The 18,296-nt window shown below is 40.3% G+C and overlaps 1 protein-coding gene across 2 annotated transcripts; it reads right to left on the reverse strand.

Moving 5' to 3' along the window:
- Positions 1–598: 598 nt before the first annotated feature.
- Positions 599–16,259, reverse strand: LOC105883479 (E3 ubiquitin-protein ligase TRIM34-like). Of its 2 annotated transcripts, XM_076002233.1 has the most exons (8): positions 16,081–16,245; positions 9,768–10,260; positions 9,023–9,118; positions 8,173–8,403; positions 4,371–4,393; positions 3,084–3,184; positions 2,754–2,780; positions 599–2,547 (listed from the first exon to the last, which is right to left on the reverse strand). In XM_076002233.1, the coding sequence occupies exons 2-8, from the start codon at positions 10,188–10,190 to the stop codon at positions 1,982–1,984; spliced, it is 1,467 nt and encodes a 488-aa protein (XP_075858348.1). In that variant the 5' UTR covers positions 10,191–10,260; positions 16,081–16,245; the 3' UTR covers positions 599–1,981. The 2 variants fall into 2 exon arrangements, with proteins under 2 accessions (XP_075858348.1, XP_075858347.1); XM_076002232.1 differs by lacking the exon at positions 9,023–9,118 and having other exon boundaries at positions 16,081–16,259.
- Between the last annotated feature and the right edge of the window lie 2,037 nt (positions 16,260–18,296).

Below are 18,296 nucleotides of genomic sequence, written 5' to 3' on the forward strand. Positions count from 1 at the left end.
ATGATGTTATGTTACATGAAATAAGCCAGACAGAAAAAGAAAAATACTGTATGATCTCACTTATATATGGAATAAAAGAAAATGAATACATAGAAATAGAGAGTAGATGCTAGTTACCAAGTGTGTGTGTTGGTGGATGTGAAATGGGGACATATACATCAAAATGCACAAAAATGCAGTTACTTCAGATAAATGTCTAGAAATTTAATATATAGCATCAGGACTTGGTTGGTAATATCGTATTATATACTGAAAATTTGTTAAGAGAGTACATTTTAGATGCATCTACACCCCCTCACACACACAAAGGCAACTATATGAAGTGACGGAAATGTTAATTTACTTGACTATAGTAATCATTTAATTATGTCTATGTATATTGAAATATGTAATACACCTTAAATATGTATAATAAAAATAAGGAAAAAAAACAACCCCATTCTCAATATAAAAGTTCTGTAAAACAAAATGAACTGGCATGGTCTTGACAATGGAGTCTGGGAACTTAACAAATGAGACTTTAATAGAATCAACAGTTATTTCTCTAAGTGGCACAAAGCTTACACAGGACATTAACAGAGCATACACTTTTCCATAATCATGAGAGCAAATGTTTATTATTATGTACAAGACAGTTAAATTGGTACTTTACATTTAGTTTTCGACAGTGATCTTAAGAGTTAGGTGTAGTTTTAAATCCCAATTTGTATTTTAGGAAAAAGAAATGGAGAATTTATTCATCATTACACAGATCAATAAGAGACAAGGGTTTGAACTTAAACATTCTGTATATAACATTTTCACTGGTATATATATTGCTTATGTTTTCCTCTTCTCAACTCCTTGATGAACCTGGGTTATTCTGGACAAAATGACACACAATCAGACTCCTTACTTGATATTGGTGGTGATCATGTTGGTGGTTCCTGGAGACTATCACAGATAACATGGATGGTGGCTAATAGACTTCAATAATTCTTTTCAGATCAGTGATAAAGGGAAATATGGAGACATGGGGGTCAAGGATGTTTTACTAACACTGCTTTGTCTGTAGGAGAGATAAAATGTCTTTTTTTAGCCTATGTGGAAGACAGCATGGAAGTTCTTAAAAGAAATTAAAAAAAATAAAACTATCATATGATCCAGCAATCTCTCTTCTCTGTTTATGCTCAAAGGAAATAAAGAGTATATATTCTTTGGAAATATAAAAAAGAATAAATGATATAATGAGCATCTCTATTAACTCAAACCAAATACACCATAACATCCCAAGGAAGAATAAAAGTTCTAAAGTAAAAAAGGAAGACTGCAAGGAGGAAATGATCTGAATGGTGTAGATGAGCTCAGTTGCAAGAAATGAGCCTCAAACTATTGCAAGGTCATGGAAACAACCCAAGTGCCCGTCAATTCATGAGTGGATAATTAAAATGTGGTATATCCTCACAATGGAATATTACTCAATCCTAAGGAATGACTGTGAGCTACCACTGTTTATGCTATCCTGGATTAAGCTTAAGCCCGTTATCCAAAGTGAGGCGACACAAGACATGGAAAATGGACCCCACATCTACTCGGCATCAAATTGGTACTGACTGATTAAAACTATGGTTTTCAAATGGTGGCAATGCTCACCAGGGATTTGGGGTGGGGGGACCCAATCTGAGCTATGTGGCAAGCACTTCAGAGGGGAAGAGCATAACTCTAACCCTTCTTAGGGAGAGCCACAGATATACAATGTAACCAAAATGTCAAAATAAAAATAAAAAAATACTTTGTATCAGGTGGTGGGCAGGCAGGAGGGGGGAGGAGGAAAAGGGTATATGCTTTTATAACAAGTGTGGTGCACACCACTGAGGGATTGGACACATCGGGGGGAGGGAGGAGGGGCAGGGGCAATATTTGTAAACCTAACAATATTTGTACCTCCATAATATGATGAAATAAAAGGAAAAAAAATGGGGTAGGTGGAGGAATGAGAAACTCAGGAGCTCGGTGGGCACAGAGTCATGGGGGCCCGGCAGTTCCAAGGATTGAAATATGGGTAAGCAGGCTGAGAAAAGCAACACTGAGAGAACTTGTAGATGAGTGACCCATAGTTTGTGACATTGAAAAATGACACAGTACCTGCCTCATAGTCTAGGAAAACCCCAACGTGATGGGGAGGCACAGCCATGGAGAGAGTCAAAAGCTCAGGATCAGAGGAGGAAGAGTCCTCAAATGCACTGTACTTAAATTTATTCTGTAACCCTATAACCCAGTAGCCAAATATAGGTCTGTATCTAGAGTAAACATTTTTATGATTTGTGCCTTTTCTAACAACAGACTTCATGTTGCGGGAGCGTGTTCTACAGTATACCCCCAGGATCCAAGCAGTCTTCTTGGACACATCTATTTCCCAGTAATGTTTCCCGGAGTAGAAATATTGGGATCCCAGGATACCATAATTATAAAACTTAACAGGCCAAATTGGCACAGATGAAAGTTGTCTGTGATCTTCTGAAAGGATAAGATTCAAATTTAGGTTGACTGGATTCAGTGTGATGTCCACTGCAGAAAAAAAAAAAAATTATATAAGATCAGGTGACAGGCATGGACTAGGGTTATATAGTGATGTTGTGAAAAATGTATTATGCATATGTGTTGAGAGGTGCAGAGAACATATAAAGCTAAGATCATAAGATTTCACTGAAACCATAAAGTTGTCAAAAGTGATAAGAACACAGCAATTTAAAGATCCTGTAACTTCTTCTTACCCCAGTAGCATCGGACATCAGTTAGCTCTGAAATAATAAAAGATGCAATAATGTTGATTAGAAACAAAGGAGTAAGCACTTGTACCTATCTCTTCTCTAGAGTGTGGGCAGAGGAGAGGAGTACTATGAAGCTGTGAACTGGTGAATGAATGAACCAGATACTCAGCCATTCTCTCTTAGATATAATAAGCACATCCTCTTCATTACAGAAGATCCCTTCTCTGATCTCCCCCTCTCTTGTAGTCTCATGTCTAAGCTGTATCAGCTATGCAATTTACTCACTGACGCTATGGGAATCCCACATCCACACTCCTCCTCTTCTCTCCTCACCTCTAAACACTTGCAGCATCCTACTTAGATCCGGAGTACGGAATACAGTCTTCAGTTTCTTGGAAACAGCTTTTGGCTTTTTCAGCATCCAGACCTCACTCCTAAGGATGAAACAAATTGTGACCCCCCACATCTCTCATCCTGTGTCCATCCCTCCAGCATCACTAGCTTTCTCTCCTTCCACATCGTTGAGGTACTTGGACCCTCTTTCCTGAAGAATCTGAGGAGGAAAGAATGGAGAGAGCCCTGACCCCAGATCTAACAGAAATGTGTTCATGTCTACCTTCCCATTTACTCTCTGTGTGAGCTTGAGAATGTCTTCACCTTGTGAAAGTACAGTTCCTTTGTCTAAAAGTGGAACAATTAAGCCCTCCTTTGATACCTCATGGAAATAATGCCTAGGAAAAGCCTCTGTGACCTCTAAGAATGGCATATGATGTGGGGAAAACTCTGCATTTCAGTGCATCATCCAGGGAAGGGCCAGAGATGTGGGTTTCCAGGCACATCAAGAGTGAAGCTGCAGATTGTGACTGTGGTGGTGTAGGTATGAAAAGTCTATGAACCTGTGCCCTAGACCAAAGCCTGAATTCCAGGGGTGTCACCCACATTAGAGATTTCAGCTTCTCCGGGAAAAAGTTATAAACACTTAGCAAAGGAGAAGTTATAACCACTAAACTAAAAATGGTTAGCATTTCATATGTTTGTAAGGACTTTGATGCTGCCAGGTGGGTTGACAACTGTAGACACAAGGGCTATACTTTTCCATATGAGCTTTGAAAGTGTGTGAACAGGAAGAGATTATTTATTGGCAGCAGAGTCAAAGCCCTGAGGCTTGGGTCTGCTTTTGGAAATCCAAAGAGAACATTGTAGAATGATCAAGTCTCTTTTATTCCAATGTAAGTAAAGTAAATATAAAGGAGTTGTCCCCATGTCCTATTTTAGGACTTGATAAGGCCCCCCCTCTAATATGAAAGCACCTATGACATGAAAGATCCAGAGCTGTATGCAGACAGGTCAAGTAAATGAGTGAAGCCCCAGGAGTCTGATAGTAAAACTTCTTATCATTAATATCCTTTCTGAACTTCAAGATTTACTACTGTAGAATCTGATCCATTCTCAATATGGAGCACTCAAATCCTCATCTGTGACCAGCAATTTAGGAAAATATAACATCCAAATTTCCCTACTCTGGGAGATTTTTTATTCTGATTGATCACCAAATAATTCTAATGGCTACAAACCTTTTTTCCTAACACAAAAGCATTGTTTCTGGCCACCCATACATACCATTTCATGATTCCACTCCTGTCCTAGGAAGAAGAAAGAGAAGAAGAATCAAAATGTATGAAGATTGGAGCAAGATTAATGAAAGAAAGATAGAAAAACAATAGAGAAATCAGAGAAATAAAAAATGTGTTACATGAAAATATCAACAAAATTGACAAACCTTTAGCTTTACACACCAAGAAAAACAATCAGGAATGAAAGATGGGACATTACCACAGACCTTACAGAACTTAAAAGAATTATAAAGATTATGAACAATTGTATACCAATAAATTAGATAATCTAAATGAAACAGATGAATTTCTAGAAATACAGAAACTACCAGTACTAATTAAAAAATATGGAAAACTTATTCATAGAAAATATGAATAGACTTAAGACATGTAAAGAGATTGAACTGAAAATCAAAGAGTTCACGCAAAGAAAAGGCTAGATGCATATGGCTTCATTGGTGTACTCTGCTAAAGGTTTAAAAACAAATAATTCCAATACTTCACAAATTCATGAAAAAAAAAAGTAGAAGACGGAGGAACACTTCCTAACTCATACATGAGGCTGATCCAGCCCTGATAATAAATCCAGAGACATCACAAGAAAAGAAAACTGTGCCAATATCCTTTATAAATATAGACACAAAATTCAACAAAGTATCAGAAAATCAAAGCCAGAAAAATATAAAAAGATTATACATCATAGCCAAGTAGAATTTATCCTAGAACTGCAGGAAAATCAATCAATGTAATACATGATTTTAATAAAATAAAAGATAAAAACCACATGATGATATAATAAACATGATAAAAAGCATTTGACAAAATTCAACACACTTTCATAATAAAAACAAAAGTAGAATAGCAACAAACTAAGAATGGAAGGGAGCTTCCTCAGTCTGATAAAGGGCATCTATGAAAAACCCACAGCTAACACCATATTTCATGGTGAAAAACTGAATGCTTTTTTCCTAAGTTCAGGAAAAAGGCAAGGATGTCTGCTCTCACTACTACTTTTGTTTAACATGGTACTGGAGGCTCTAGCCAGGACCGTTACTCACAGAAAAGAAAAACAGGCATCTATTTTGGAAAGAAAGAAGTAAACCTGTCTCTATTCACAAATGATATGATCTTTTGTATAGAAAAGCCCTGCTCTACCCACTACCTATATGTGACCCTTTCCAATCTTAATTTTAGCTCACACATAGGTGCTGTTGATTTTAAACTTTCTGTGTGGAATCATATCTTGTCTCTGATCATGGCAAATTCCTAATGAGGTAAAAGAATAAGTTTCTTGATTGTCCATTAGCCCTTCTTGGAGGCTAACATCTATATGTGGAATGTTAATTCCACAAATTTTACAATTTTTGATCTATTAAAATTGTTTTTATTGCAATTGACTAAATAACAACTCCACCTGAATTAAATAGAACAGATGCCTGAACAAGTGACATAAAGTAGCTCTTTCATGAAGATTGCAATTGAAAGAGCTGTGAAGAGCTTAGGGAGGAGCTATAAAAAGGGGTCTTTGTTTTTATTGAGATATAATTCAAATGCCATAAAATTCACCTTTTACAGTGCACAATTTAGTAGGTTTTAATATATCTACAAGGTTGTGCAAACATCAACACTATTTGTCATTCCGAAAAGAAACTGTGCACTCATAAGCAATCACTTCCTATTTATCCTTCCCCAGATCCGTGGTAACGAGTATATAATCTCTGTCTCTATGGATTTTCCATTTAAAGACTTTCATATAAATGGAATCATACAAAAAAATCCTCAAAAATAACTCAAAACTGTGTCTGCTTCTTTCAATTAACGTTATGTTTTCAAGGTTCATCCATGGTGTAACATGTATTATTGTTTCATTCCTCTTTGTAGCTAAATAATACTCCATCATTTGGATATAACACATTTTGCTTAGCCATTTATCACGTAAGGAGATTTGAGTTGTTTTCCTTTTTGTGACATTATGAAAAATGCTGCTATGAACTTCTGCATATAAGTTTATATGTGGATATATGTTTTCAATTCTCCTAGGTATATAGTATATATGTAGGAATGGAATTGTCTGGAAACAGGGGAACTCTGTCTTTAAGTTTTTGACCAACTGCCAACCAGTTTTCCAAAGAAGCTTGAGTATTTTACATCTCTACCAGCAATTCATGAAGGTTTCAATCTCTTCACATCTTCCCCAACACTTAGTAGTGTCATTGTTTTGATTATATCCATCCTAATAGGGGTGAAGAGGTATTTCATTGTGATTTGGAGTCTGTATTTCCCGAATGATTAATGATGTTGAGCATCATTTCATGTGCTTATTGACCATTTGTATACCTTCCGTGGAGAAATGTTTACTCAATTTCTTTATCTATTTTGAAATTGGGTTGCTTGTCTGTTATTTTTGAGTTGTAAGAGCTAAATAGATAAACTGTATACTAAACCTAATCACATATATGATTTAAATATTTTTTTTCCACTCTGCGGACTACTTGTTCACTTTCTTCCTGGTGTCCTTTGTAGCACAAAATATTTTAATTTTGAGGAAATCCAACTTATCTACTTTTTCTTTGATTACCTCAGATTTTGGTGTCATATCTATGAACTATTACTTAATCTAAAGCTATTAAAACTTATATCTATGTTTTCTTCTAACAGTTTTATAATTTTTGCCCTCATATTAAAGTGTTTGCTCTACACTGAGTAAATTTTTGTATGTAGTGTGAGGTAGGGGTTCAACTTTATTCTCTTGCATGCAGATATCCAGTTGACCCAGCCTAAGTTGTTCAAAGGACCTATTGCAGTTTTTTACTCAAATTTGTTTTGTGTATTATTTTTGGAGAACCTGGTGAAAATACTCAGGGGCAGGCCCTGTCTTACTACAATGAGCCTGAGTATGCAAGGTCTTTATTAGCACTGTAGCTAATTCTAACACAAGAAAAAAAGGTTTAGGAACCCCTGTTCCAAAGTAATCTGAAATAATAAAAAAGAAGAAGACAAAAGTCAAGAGGAATACAAAGAAGCTGAAATGTATGCACCAAAGACAAAGGAAATGATCCAACAAATGAAAATCAATTGTCCCTATGCTTGGTACCAGAATTTTTAAAAAAAACATGTGGTAATAAAACAACAACAACAAGAAAAACTAGTGGGGTAAGCAGATAAACAAAAAGTCAAGGAAAAAGTACTTTGTAGAAAAAAAATTATATAAATGTTAACCTTAGCTCAAGTGATTCCATCAAGTCGCTATAGATTTACACCAGTATTCTGTCCTAGTTGGTATAAACACACACACACACACACACACATATATCCCACTCAAGTTTGTGTGTGCCTGTCTACATATTTGCCCAACTCTACCCCAGTAAGATTCTGTATTATGTAATCAGACATTTTAAAAAATTAATGAGATATTGGCAATAACAAATATGCATATTTTAATTTTAAAAAAAGAACACGTCTTAAACCTGAAAATGCATGTTTGCCTGTGACCAATGTAAGTAAAAAGAAGACTGACAAATGTCCAACACTAGATCACAGATAGCAACGCCCAGAGACCACAACTGGTTACTATGGCTCTTCTCTTCAAGGTCAAATGTGCTCCCTTACTTCATTAATTACAGACAGTTGGATACACTCCTAGAATGGGTATATTCAGTCACCCCATGACCTCTGGAATGATGACAAAGAAGGGCACTGCAAGGCCAAAGCAACCTCTTAGTGTCACCACCTGGATAAGAGCCCAAGGACACAAAAGAAAAGGAAACAGACAGTGGTTCCAGAGTCTCCGGTTGGGCGATTCTTCTCACCTGCAGCAGCTCCACTGATGACCACTGACCCCGACGCTCCAGTTCTGAGATGAGCTCTTTCACCAGCTGTCTCTGCTGAACTACCTCATCCTCAGACTCTGCCAAGTGGTCCAGTGTCATCTTCTCCTCTTCTTTCAATCTTTGCAGCTCTCTCTGCTCCTCAATGTTGAGGATGCTTCTAAGATGATTAAATTCTGCTTGTATCCTTTGTCTCTCAGTCTGTACCCGATACTGCCAGGGTGGACAAGGGAGACAGGCAATGAGTCTGCTAGGCCGAGGGCCTGTGAAAGGAATTAGGAGCCAGGAAAATAAATATTTTCCGTGGATTTTAAACCAGGTGGGAAGTAGAAGGATGAGAGTAATTTGGGGGAAGCTGGTTTTTTCCTATTATTTTCCTTTCAGTGCCTACTAGAACAATGACCTTAGACTGTCTATTCTAGGCCAACCTTGAGACAAAATGAGTCTTACTTTGTAGACAGCTGTCCTGGCCACTCATGACTTTCTGCATTACCACACTCTCAATTGGAACCTTGAGGAAAACCCTGATCCTTTGTTCAGTGTCTTCTACCAAAAGTATTAGCGCTTGATTGGAAAAGAGAAACGGAGCAGTGTTCTGCACCTTCCGCACCATCGAGTTCATCCTCCTCCTCAATTCCAGGTGTCTATGTGTTTATAATATGCCCACTTTCCAGCCCCCAGCCCCGACAGGGATAGGACAAAGAAGAAAACTAATGAAATGGCTTCAGGACTCATCCCTGTCAGGGACCAAATAGAAGGCCTCCCTGGATTAGGACCAAGGGTCCTGCCAAGATTCCTGTCTCAGAAATCCTCAGAAGGAGTTCCCTCCTGCCTTCCAGGAAGTTTTCTCTTCTCTGATGTCAGCTTCCAACTTCTCAGCTTCCTGCTGCTCCTTCCTTAGCCTCTTGAGGACTGCTTGGAGCTTCTCCTGGGAAGGTTAAGCTCATAGCTTAACCTTAGTTAAGCTATGAGCTTTCTCAGCACCTGGGTAAAGAACAAACAAATTGGTCCCAGAAAAGGCCAGTTTACAGAAATTGTGAGACTGGTTATTAGAATGTATGACATGGAAAAAAAATCTGAGAATCTGAGAAGGTGAATCTATTGTTCATTTCTGGGTGACAGAAGGCACCATTCCCTAATCCAAGAGTAGCCTGATTCTCTCTTCCTTTACAGTAAGTACTCACCTGTCAAAAGGAAAGTACTTACTTCCCTGTTATCAATGCCCTTTCCTCATTCAGTTCCACTGTTTCCCCAGAATCATCCTGCTGAGAGGAGCAGTGAGAGCTCACTCTGGGAAAGAATTCACCAGCCATACAAGGAAAGCAGAGAAAAACCCAAGGCACCACCTACTCTTGGCCAACAGACTGTTTGTACTAGGCTCATTCTTTATGCAAATGGAAGGAATACACAGACATGTACCCCAGGCATTGGAAGCTTAGCATAGGGTAAAAGATGTGCATGGAACAAGATCACAGACCGAAAGACTATGGTGTCAAGGGGAGTAAAGAAGGACAGAAAGGTGAGATTTCCCACCAAGTGCCATTTGCTGCCCTGTCTCTTTCCATCCAGGGCCCTACCTGACATTCGTTGACTAGCTCTTCCATGAGGAATGTGTGGTGACCACGGTGCTCCTGAGACCGCTCACAAACCCAGCAAATGACCTTCCCATCCTCCTTACAGAAGAGTACGAGTTTCTCTCCATGGCGGTAACAGAGATCTCTCTTCTTCCCATAGTCTGGCCTCAAATCGACATCCCTGAGTCTCTCCACTATGTTGGCCAGATGCCGATCAGCCTGTAGGTTCCCAGCTGAGTATCTGATATCACACACAGGACAGCTGCTTGTCGCTCCTGGGCCAATCACTGCCTCCTCATGGTTCACAGTGACACAGGCTTGGCATAAGCTGTGGCCACAGCCTAGACTCAAGGGTTCTGTCAAAAGCTGCAGGCAGACAGGACAGATCTCCTCCTTCTGCACCTTCGACAGGATTGTTGAAGCCATCGATTGCACTGTTTCCCTGGCTTCTTCCTGCCGGAACTCCTGAGGCTCTTGCTTAAAGACTCCTGGATGGCTGGACAGATTGAAAGGGGATGGTATAAGAATGATACAAATAAAAGGTTTCTAGCTGGCTCACATCAAGGAATGGGCAAGGCAATAACCACTGGAGGTCAAAAAAGAAGAAATAGAATTCATTGGCCTAGGTAAGCCATTAATGCCTTAGGGCTTTTGCAGTTGCTCCCTGCTCAGTCTGTTATGATCCTCCTGTTGGTATTTGAATGACTTTCATTTATACCTCATTCAACGGACTCCTCACATTCTCCTCAGCAGAAGGGCCTGCTCTGACTAGCTTATCGACAGCACAACCACAAAATCATCACTAACTGTACATTTGTCATCTGTATTGTCATCACCACAGGATACATGGTATCTATCTTTAGAGACATCTACTTTTCCTCTCCTCAAATATAATTCATACATAGATTACGCACTTTTTTTTCACTGCTGCATTCCAAGTGTCTAGAACAACAGGAACATAATGTTTGATGAATATATAAACAACCTCCCCATCTTTTCATAGATGATTAGACTTGTCTTATCAGTATTTCACTATTTCTTTCTCTCATGTAGAAATTCTCCAACAGCTGAGCTTTGGGACCATAGGTATGTTTTCCAGTGAAAAAGAGTTTACCTTTTAACATACCTGGCCACATAGAGTCCTTGTATGATCTCACACACTTCCCAGAGATACCAACAAAATCAGCCATGGCCACAATATGGGGATAATTTTATCACTAACAATTTCATAACCAACTATAACTTACAAATTACTTTGACCTATTTGTTCCTCCTCCAGAATTCTTGAGAAATAATAATATTCCCTCTCTTTAGATGGATATATAAAATTAAGTGACTTACAAAGATTATTGAACTCAATAGGCAGTATTGGAGTGAACATAATATCCAATCTATGTTGGGTGCAACCTCACATATTTAAACTAAGACAAGCATACGTAAAGCCTGAAAGAAGTAGATTGGTACCCAGTGCTATGAGAGTGTAGGAATGGAGGAATTCGGGCAAGCTGGAAGATGAGGAGGGGTCTTGTGTTTGTAGATGGTGGGATTGTATCATGGCTGGGAAATATGTCAAAAATGTTGATAGGAACCTAATTGTGCTCATTTGTAGGACACAAAGATGGATATGCATGCAAGATAGCTGAGGAACAGAAATACCAATGAGATGGCTGGTAGTCATGGGAGAGAATTCTCAATATATAAGAAGACATCACATTTTGGAGAGATGAAGTTCTATTCTGTTTCAAATCCACATGCACTAATTGAATGCCAATTATTGATTTATTCATTCAGTAAATTCTCACTGAAAATAGATTATCTTCAGTCATTAAAATCCAGGAAATGGATTAAAAAATCCAAGTTGAGGCCGGGCGCTGTGGCTCACGCCTGTAATCCTAGCTCTTGGGAGGCCGAGGCGGGCGGATTGCTCAAGGTCAGGAGTTCGAAACCAGCCTGAGCAAGAGCGAGACCCCGTCTCTACTATAAATAGAAAGAAATTAATTGGCCAACTGATATATATATAAAAAATTAGCCGGGCATGGTGGCGCATGCCTGTAGTCCCAGCTACTCGGGAGGCTGAGGCAGAAGGATCACTCGAGCCCAGGAGTTTGAGGTTGCTGTGAGCTAGGCTGACGCCACGGCACTCACTCTAGCCTGGGCAACAAAGCGAGACTCTGTCTCAAAAAAAAAAAAAAAAAAAAAAAAATCCAAGTTGAGTACAAACAGATAGTATTATTAGCCATAATAAAATTAATAGTCAGCTAAAACACAAAGAAGCTAATTAAATAATCATCCATAAAAGAGTAAATTGGCAGGTGTGATAAACACTACCGTAAACACTACATACCATATATGTTTTTGAGAAATAGTTTTTCATAGGGGACTTTCCAAGATATCCTCCTTGAATGAGTGAGAGGTGGACTGAAAGATGAATGCTGTCAGAAGCAGAAATTGAATGAGAAAAAAACAAACTATTTTAGGTAGAAAGAATGGCATACATGAATGCACTGTTGATGGAGGACATAGCATCATAGCATCTTCTGAAGTTTTAAAATGTTAGTGTGGCTGGAATGCGAAGAATTGCTAGCTCTTTGGCATCACAAGAGCGTGAAGGGTCATGGATATGTGACGTTTTTCAAATAATGTCAAAGTGACAGTCTCTTTCCAATGATGAGGGCTCAGGGAGTGATGGAAGAATATAGAAAAAGTTGCTGGAGGAAATACAAGTAGATGAGAGTGAGAACTGGGCAAGATAACAGAGAAAAGATTGATTATTAGATTGGACATGTGGAGAAAAAAGGGTTATCATTAGGCTTCAGTCCTTTTTTCTCGGCCATTGGCATTACTTTCCACAGTATTTTATTTTATTTATTTTTTGGTAAGCACAGACCTTACCAAAGAGGGTTGCAACTCTTGTAACAAAATAGTACCCTAAATTCATAGATTCAATGGTCATAGATTCAAAGATCTGTAGGGTACTAAATCAAGTGACTTATCTGTAACAGTCAGACACACAGGGAAGAAAGCCATGGGACAATAGAGGCAGAGATGTGAGTAATGCAGCTACAAGCCAAGGAATGTCAAGAATTGTTAGAAACTACTAGAAACTAGGAGAGAGGCATAGAACATATGATCCCTTAATGTCTCCTGAAGATACTAAGTCTGTCACCATCTTGATTTTGGACTTTTAGACTTCTAAACTGTGAGAGAATAATGTCCTATTGCTGTAAGCCATCCAGTTTGTGATCATTTGTTACAACAGCCCTGGGAAACTAATACAATAGTAATGGTTTGATAATAAAAGATCTGGGATATGCAACAACATATAAAACTTCCCCTAGCCTGCAAAAGAAAGGGTAGGGCACAATAAAAGCTGTATGGAGATAAATCTATGCCTACAGATCTGCCTACTGCCCCAACTATCCACGAAAAGCAACTAATGAGCCAAAAGGCTGTGAGGGGGATGGCAAGTATAATCCAGCCAAAGGAACAGATACTAAATATCATTCAAAGGCTAAATGCTGGTAGCCCCTGGCTACAGTGGCTTTGGTCTGACCAGGCTCCAATGACTATTAAAACCAGGGGTTTATATGATTTGATAATATCCACCCCTGTTTATGGCTGAAGCTATGAGCTATCCATGGCTGTGGGGTTCTCTATCTCTTATTCCCATTGGTATCCAACCAATGCTGAGAAACACCAAGGGCTTACAGAAGAGGGACCAGTGGAACATGCATTCTGCCATGGGGTTGTGAGCTCATGTCCACAGTAGGGCTACACATTAATGTCAAAGCAGCTGCCACCATGATGGCCTAAGAACATGGTAAGTGCAGAGGAGCCAAGTCCCATGTATGGGAAATGACCCCAGCACTGCTCAAGAGTGACCCAAGCCCAGCAGCAGTCAGGAAGGTAGAGATGCCAACATGAGTGCCATCTGCCTGGTAAAACTTCCAGGTCAGCTGGCTAGCACAGCTGTCATGTGATTGCACCCTTCATTTCAGTTTTCTCCTAACATCCGGACTCATGATAATGCAAACTCTGTGTCTCTCTTCAGGTTAGACAGTAAAACTAGAGTGTCTCTAGGAAGTGGCATGTAGGGAAGGATGTCCCTTGAAGTTTTTAGACAATATCCCAGGTACTTCTCCTGGTCCCTGGGTCAGGAACTGCCAGTGGGAAAAGCAGAACCTGTTCTCTGCGTCTGGAGACCTGTGGAACTCAGAAACAGTGCAATTTCTCCTCCCCATTCCTCTATGCACAGAGTTCCTGCTTCAGCCACCCTTAGGGTCCAGAGCCAAATCTGTACCACATTAATGACCCTCTCTGCAAAAGCTCTATTGGTCTTGTTGATATATTTCAAAGAACTCACTTTTAAACACAGGATCATTTTCATTTTCATTGAGCTACCTGTAGTCTCATCTTTTCCTCTCAGTTCATCAGAATATGCCAAGGGTGTTTCCTCCTGATTACTTCCAACCACCTCAAAGGCCACCACTCTGGTAGAAGCCACCTGTATTCCAGGAAATTGTTCTCCCTGATTCTGTCATTGCCCTCGTCACTCTGCTGTCATCACCATTCTTATATCACTGGCCACAGTGGTCACCTTAGCACATGTCATTCTTGTCACTCCTCTGCTCAAAGCCATGCCATCCAGAGTGAGGCCAGAATTCAGAATGGTCCAGGTAGGTCCACATCCCACACCCCTTCCCACTGTCTACCTCCCAGCACACTCCTCTCCAACCCGCATTAGTTCCATTCCAAGCCCAGGAGAAAGCATTGAAGCCTTTAAATTCCTTACATTATTAAGCTTTCATTCTAATATTTCCTTCCCACAATGTGGCCTCGTGAAACCTATTTAAAGTTATAAGGCCTTTAGGAAAGATTCTACAGAATCCTTATCCTAATGCAACTTCTTATAAATGTTACTCCATAGTATTCATCACCTTCTTGTGTCCTCTGTCAATTACTTACTGTTTGTTTATGGCCTTTCCCTCACTAGAATGTGGGCTCTCATGTGTATTTTGTATTTATCAAATGTCAAATTGATGCTCATTGAATTATTTGACATCAGCAGCCTGCTTCAGTTCCTATGAATTAAAGTATAAATAATTAAACAGACAAATGAATCCATTTTATCGTATGGTGGGCCTTGTGCTATTATTAGACCTTGGGGTGATAGTCAGCATGTGGGCAGACACAGACCTATCCAGAAGTCAGGCAGGGAGTTGCCGGTAGGCACAGACAGTGAACTCTGAAAAGTGGGAGCAGAGGACAGGGCAGTATGTCCAGGGCATCTGTGGCATATCAACCAAGGTGAAAATTGCTCACATGCAAGCTAAAGATGGGGTATGCTCAGTGTCAAACTTCTTAGCAAGACCAATGTATCCTTGGACTCCTTCTGAGCATTAACTGACTCCTGTTAATAATTTCCAAGTTAGGGGAAAAAAATAAAACAGTAAGAAATTGAGTTAAGAATGAATGCAAAAAAGGGATGATGAAGATGCAAGTTCTAAGGCAGGTGAGTTCTCTGGTGCCATATGGGCTACTGAAGTAAGAGTAAGCAGGTGTACTCAGGGACGTGCAAGTAGAGCCCTGAGACTGGAGCTCCAAAGGACACAGGATAAAAGGGGACACAGAGGCAGGCAGGAGTCAGGTCTTCCAACCTGCTGTCCTCAGGCAGGCCAAGGGCTGTCAGTATAGCCATGGACAGCCCCTCAGCAGTTGCCAGGAAGAGAGTGAAAAGTATCAGCATTGGTATTTCCCTGGCCGAGCCCCTGAGGCTGAAGCTCTATCTGATACCTCAGAGCAGCTTGGGTTTGCACATTCTAGGAAAACAGGGACATCCTCTCTCCAGCTTCTGAGTAGGTAGAAGGGGTCAGAAAAGAAAACGCCTTCTGTTTATCTCTTTATGAGAGAGAGAGAAAGAGAGAGAGAGAAGAGAAAGAGAGAGGGGTGTCGGGGCAGGGGGAGGATTCCTGTTCCGCTCACAAGGTAGGAAATCAAAACTGTAGATAGGAAGGGGATGGGATGCTATTGAAACAGAGAAATGAAGTTCCCTCCAGAAAACACCCTCTGCCTCTGCAACACTGCTTTCAAGGCCGCCCCTCCCCAGTCTGCAGTTGAAGCAGGAAGCCTGCAAGCTGGCTCTTCTTCCCTCACAGCCATGAATCAAGCTTCACTTAGAGCATTCCTCCTGGAGTCCCCCCACCTCCCCCCTGCCACAAGCCTCCCCACATATCTGCAGACACCAACAGAGAAATCCCGGCTTCCAGTTGAAAGGGTGAAGAAAAGCCAGGGGCAGGCTTGGTCTAGATTCACTCACCAAAGCAGAGCCTCTGGGGGAAGTGATTTCTTCCTGCTAGGAGGAGCAGCTGAGAAATGAAAGTGAAAGTCTTGGGGCCTGCCAGGAAAAAGAAAGGGGAAGGAGCTTCTAGGGGAAATGGCCTGTAGCCCTTTAAGGCCTCTAGAGAGAAGATAATGCTTTAACCTATTGGTTCTTGAGGAGATGGGAGGATGGGCACTTGGCAATATCTAAAAAGATATTTGGTTGTTATAACTAGGAAGATGCTACTGGAATCCAGTAGGGTCCAGGCATGCTGCTAGTCATTCTAGAAAGCATAGGACAGCTCCTGCCACAAAGATTTATCCAGTCCAAAATGTCAGCAGTGCTGAGTTGGAGAAGCTCTGTTTTAACCTTCTCTGCCTCCCAGAACCTCCTGCTGTATCCCTTTCATGGATATGCTTGGTGCCTGGAATCAGTCTACTAATTTGAATCATCCTTCAGCTCCAATGTTCCATTTGCTCCTGTCCCCAAAGTACTACATCACCTCCTAGGAGAAAGGTGGGTTGGTGGAGGAGGGGAGGATGGTGCTGAGAAAGGGTTGGCTGCAAAGGGCCTAGGGGACCTTTTGTATTGGAGATGCTCTAAATCTTGACTGTGTGGTCCTTACACAGATGGACAACATTTTCAAAATGTATCAAACTGTGTATTCTAAATGGGTGCATATTATTGCATGTGACATGTGAAGTGAGCTGAAGAGAGCTGTCCCAGGGTCAGATTGGCTGAGACCCCAAGTAAGCAGAACGGGAACCCATTGCTTGTTCCCACAATTAGCAGGATGTGGTTTGTTGACCGGCTGAAGAAACTGTTTCTCCAGGCAAACGGCCAAGAACCTGTGGCCTTGCATGCAAGCCAAGGTTGCTGGTAACCAGCACGTGGTGCACTTGCAAGATGGTAAGGGATTCAAGGTGTCACACTCAAGCTGAGATTGTTTGTTATCTGAAAGCGGTACAAAACATCAAAGAGATCTCTTGTAGAAGGCCATGCTTTTTGCTTTGACTGGAAAAGCAGATGTTGTTGGCCGTGGGAAGTCACGTACCAAAAAGTAGCTGAGAAGGTAGCTGGCATGAGAAAATAGCTGTGGGATGCTTGCCCAATTAAACTCTGTATAGTAAAATGATGAGCACTTTTCCGGGGCTGCAGTCTGAAACCGTCTCTTGTCTCTGTGTCCTTTTTTCTTCCGGGACTGCAGCCAATTCTGTCTGTCTGCATCTTATGTATATGTTCTGTGTATGTCATCCCCCGTTCTGTAATCAGGCCACGACAGACATGTACCTCAATAACACGGATGACAACTAAAAGTTTTCCAGGATATCCTTATGTGAATCTGAGGCTGAGAACCACTGGCCTTATAAGTGGTAAATCTGGGTTTTCGGTCCTAGGCAGAAAAGGTTACTTAGAAACTGAGGTAACCTTGAAACTACACCTAATGGGAAGTAACCTGAACAAGGGAGTCCCTATCAGATGTCACCACCCTTTTCTTGGTTACAGGGCGATGCCAGCACATTGTGCCTCCATGACCATCGTGCTCTGTTTTCTTGAAGAAAATAAGTTGATGGAGACATTCTCCATGCTGTTTTCATCAAGACAATCAAGTCTCCTACCTTCTGTGGAGCATATCACATAAGAAATGTGCCACTTTGGGAAATTGATTGACAAGGTGCTGTTGCCCCTTCCGCCCTCTCCCAGCATCTCACCCATGCTTGGGAATCAAGGACAAGTTCCAGGCAGAAGGACAATTATAAACAACTTTACCATAAAAATATCCACACCCAATACATTTTTTCATATGCTTTGACCACTTTTAATGGAGTCAATTATTACCTCCCCATTACAATTATTACAATTATTACAAATATTACAATTATTACTTCCCCATTCAAATTTCTTCTCCTTGCTTCAATATTGGTAATTAATATCAATCAGAGAGTAAAGCATCAGACAGATTGTTAAATCATGTATTCAAACATGCATCTACTTTAGCACATCAGTTCTGTGTGCATGGCATCCACTGTTCTCACTAATTTTGTTTAATTGGGTTTTTCTTCTAGTTTTTTAAACTAATTTCTCTACGAATTCAATGGACATGCAACTACTCCATGTCTTTACTTCTTTTTGTTATTTTCTTAATAACTATCAACATCTACCAACATATAATGTTAAAAATAGAAAAAAGTTGCTTTTGGAAACTGCCTTAG

This window comes from Microcebus murinus, chromosome 4, assembly GCF_040939455.1.
Source record: "Microcebus murinus isolate Inina chromosome 4, M.murinus_Inina_mat1.0, whole genome shotgun sequence".
NCBI classification, from domain to species: Eukaryota; Metazoa; Chordata; class Mammalia; order Primates; family Cheirogaleidae; genus Microcebus; species Microcebus murinus.

What these genes read in the sequence shown, in the direction of transcription:
- LOC105883479 (XM_076002233.1), bottom strand. Translation starts at nt 10,190, where the DNA reads ATGGCTTCAACAATCCTGTCGAAGGTGCAGAAGGAGGAGATCTGTCCT. An exon ending in CATCAGTGGAGCTGCTGCAG is followed by an intron (nt 4,394 to 8,172) that starts GTGAGAAGAATC and finishes TCTTCTTCCTAG; the next exon opens with GACAGGAGTGGAATCATGAA. An exon ending in GATGCTGCAAGTGTTTAGAG is followed by an intron (nt 2,781 to 3,083) that starts GTGAGGAGAGAA and finishes TTATTATTTCAG; the next exon opens with AGCTAACTGATGTCCGATGC.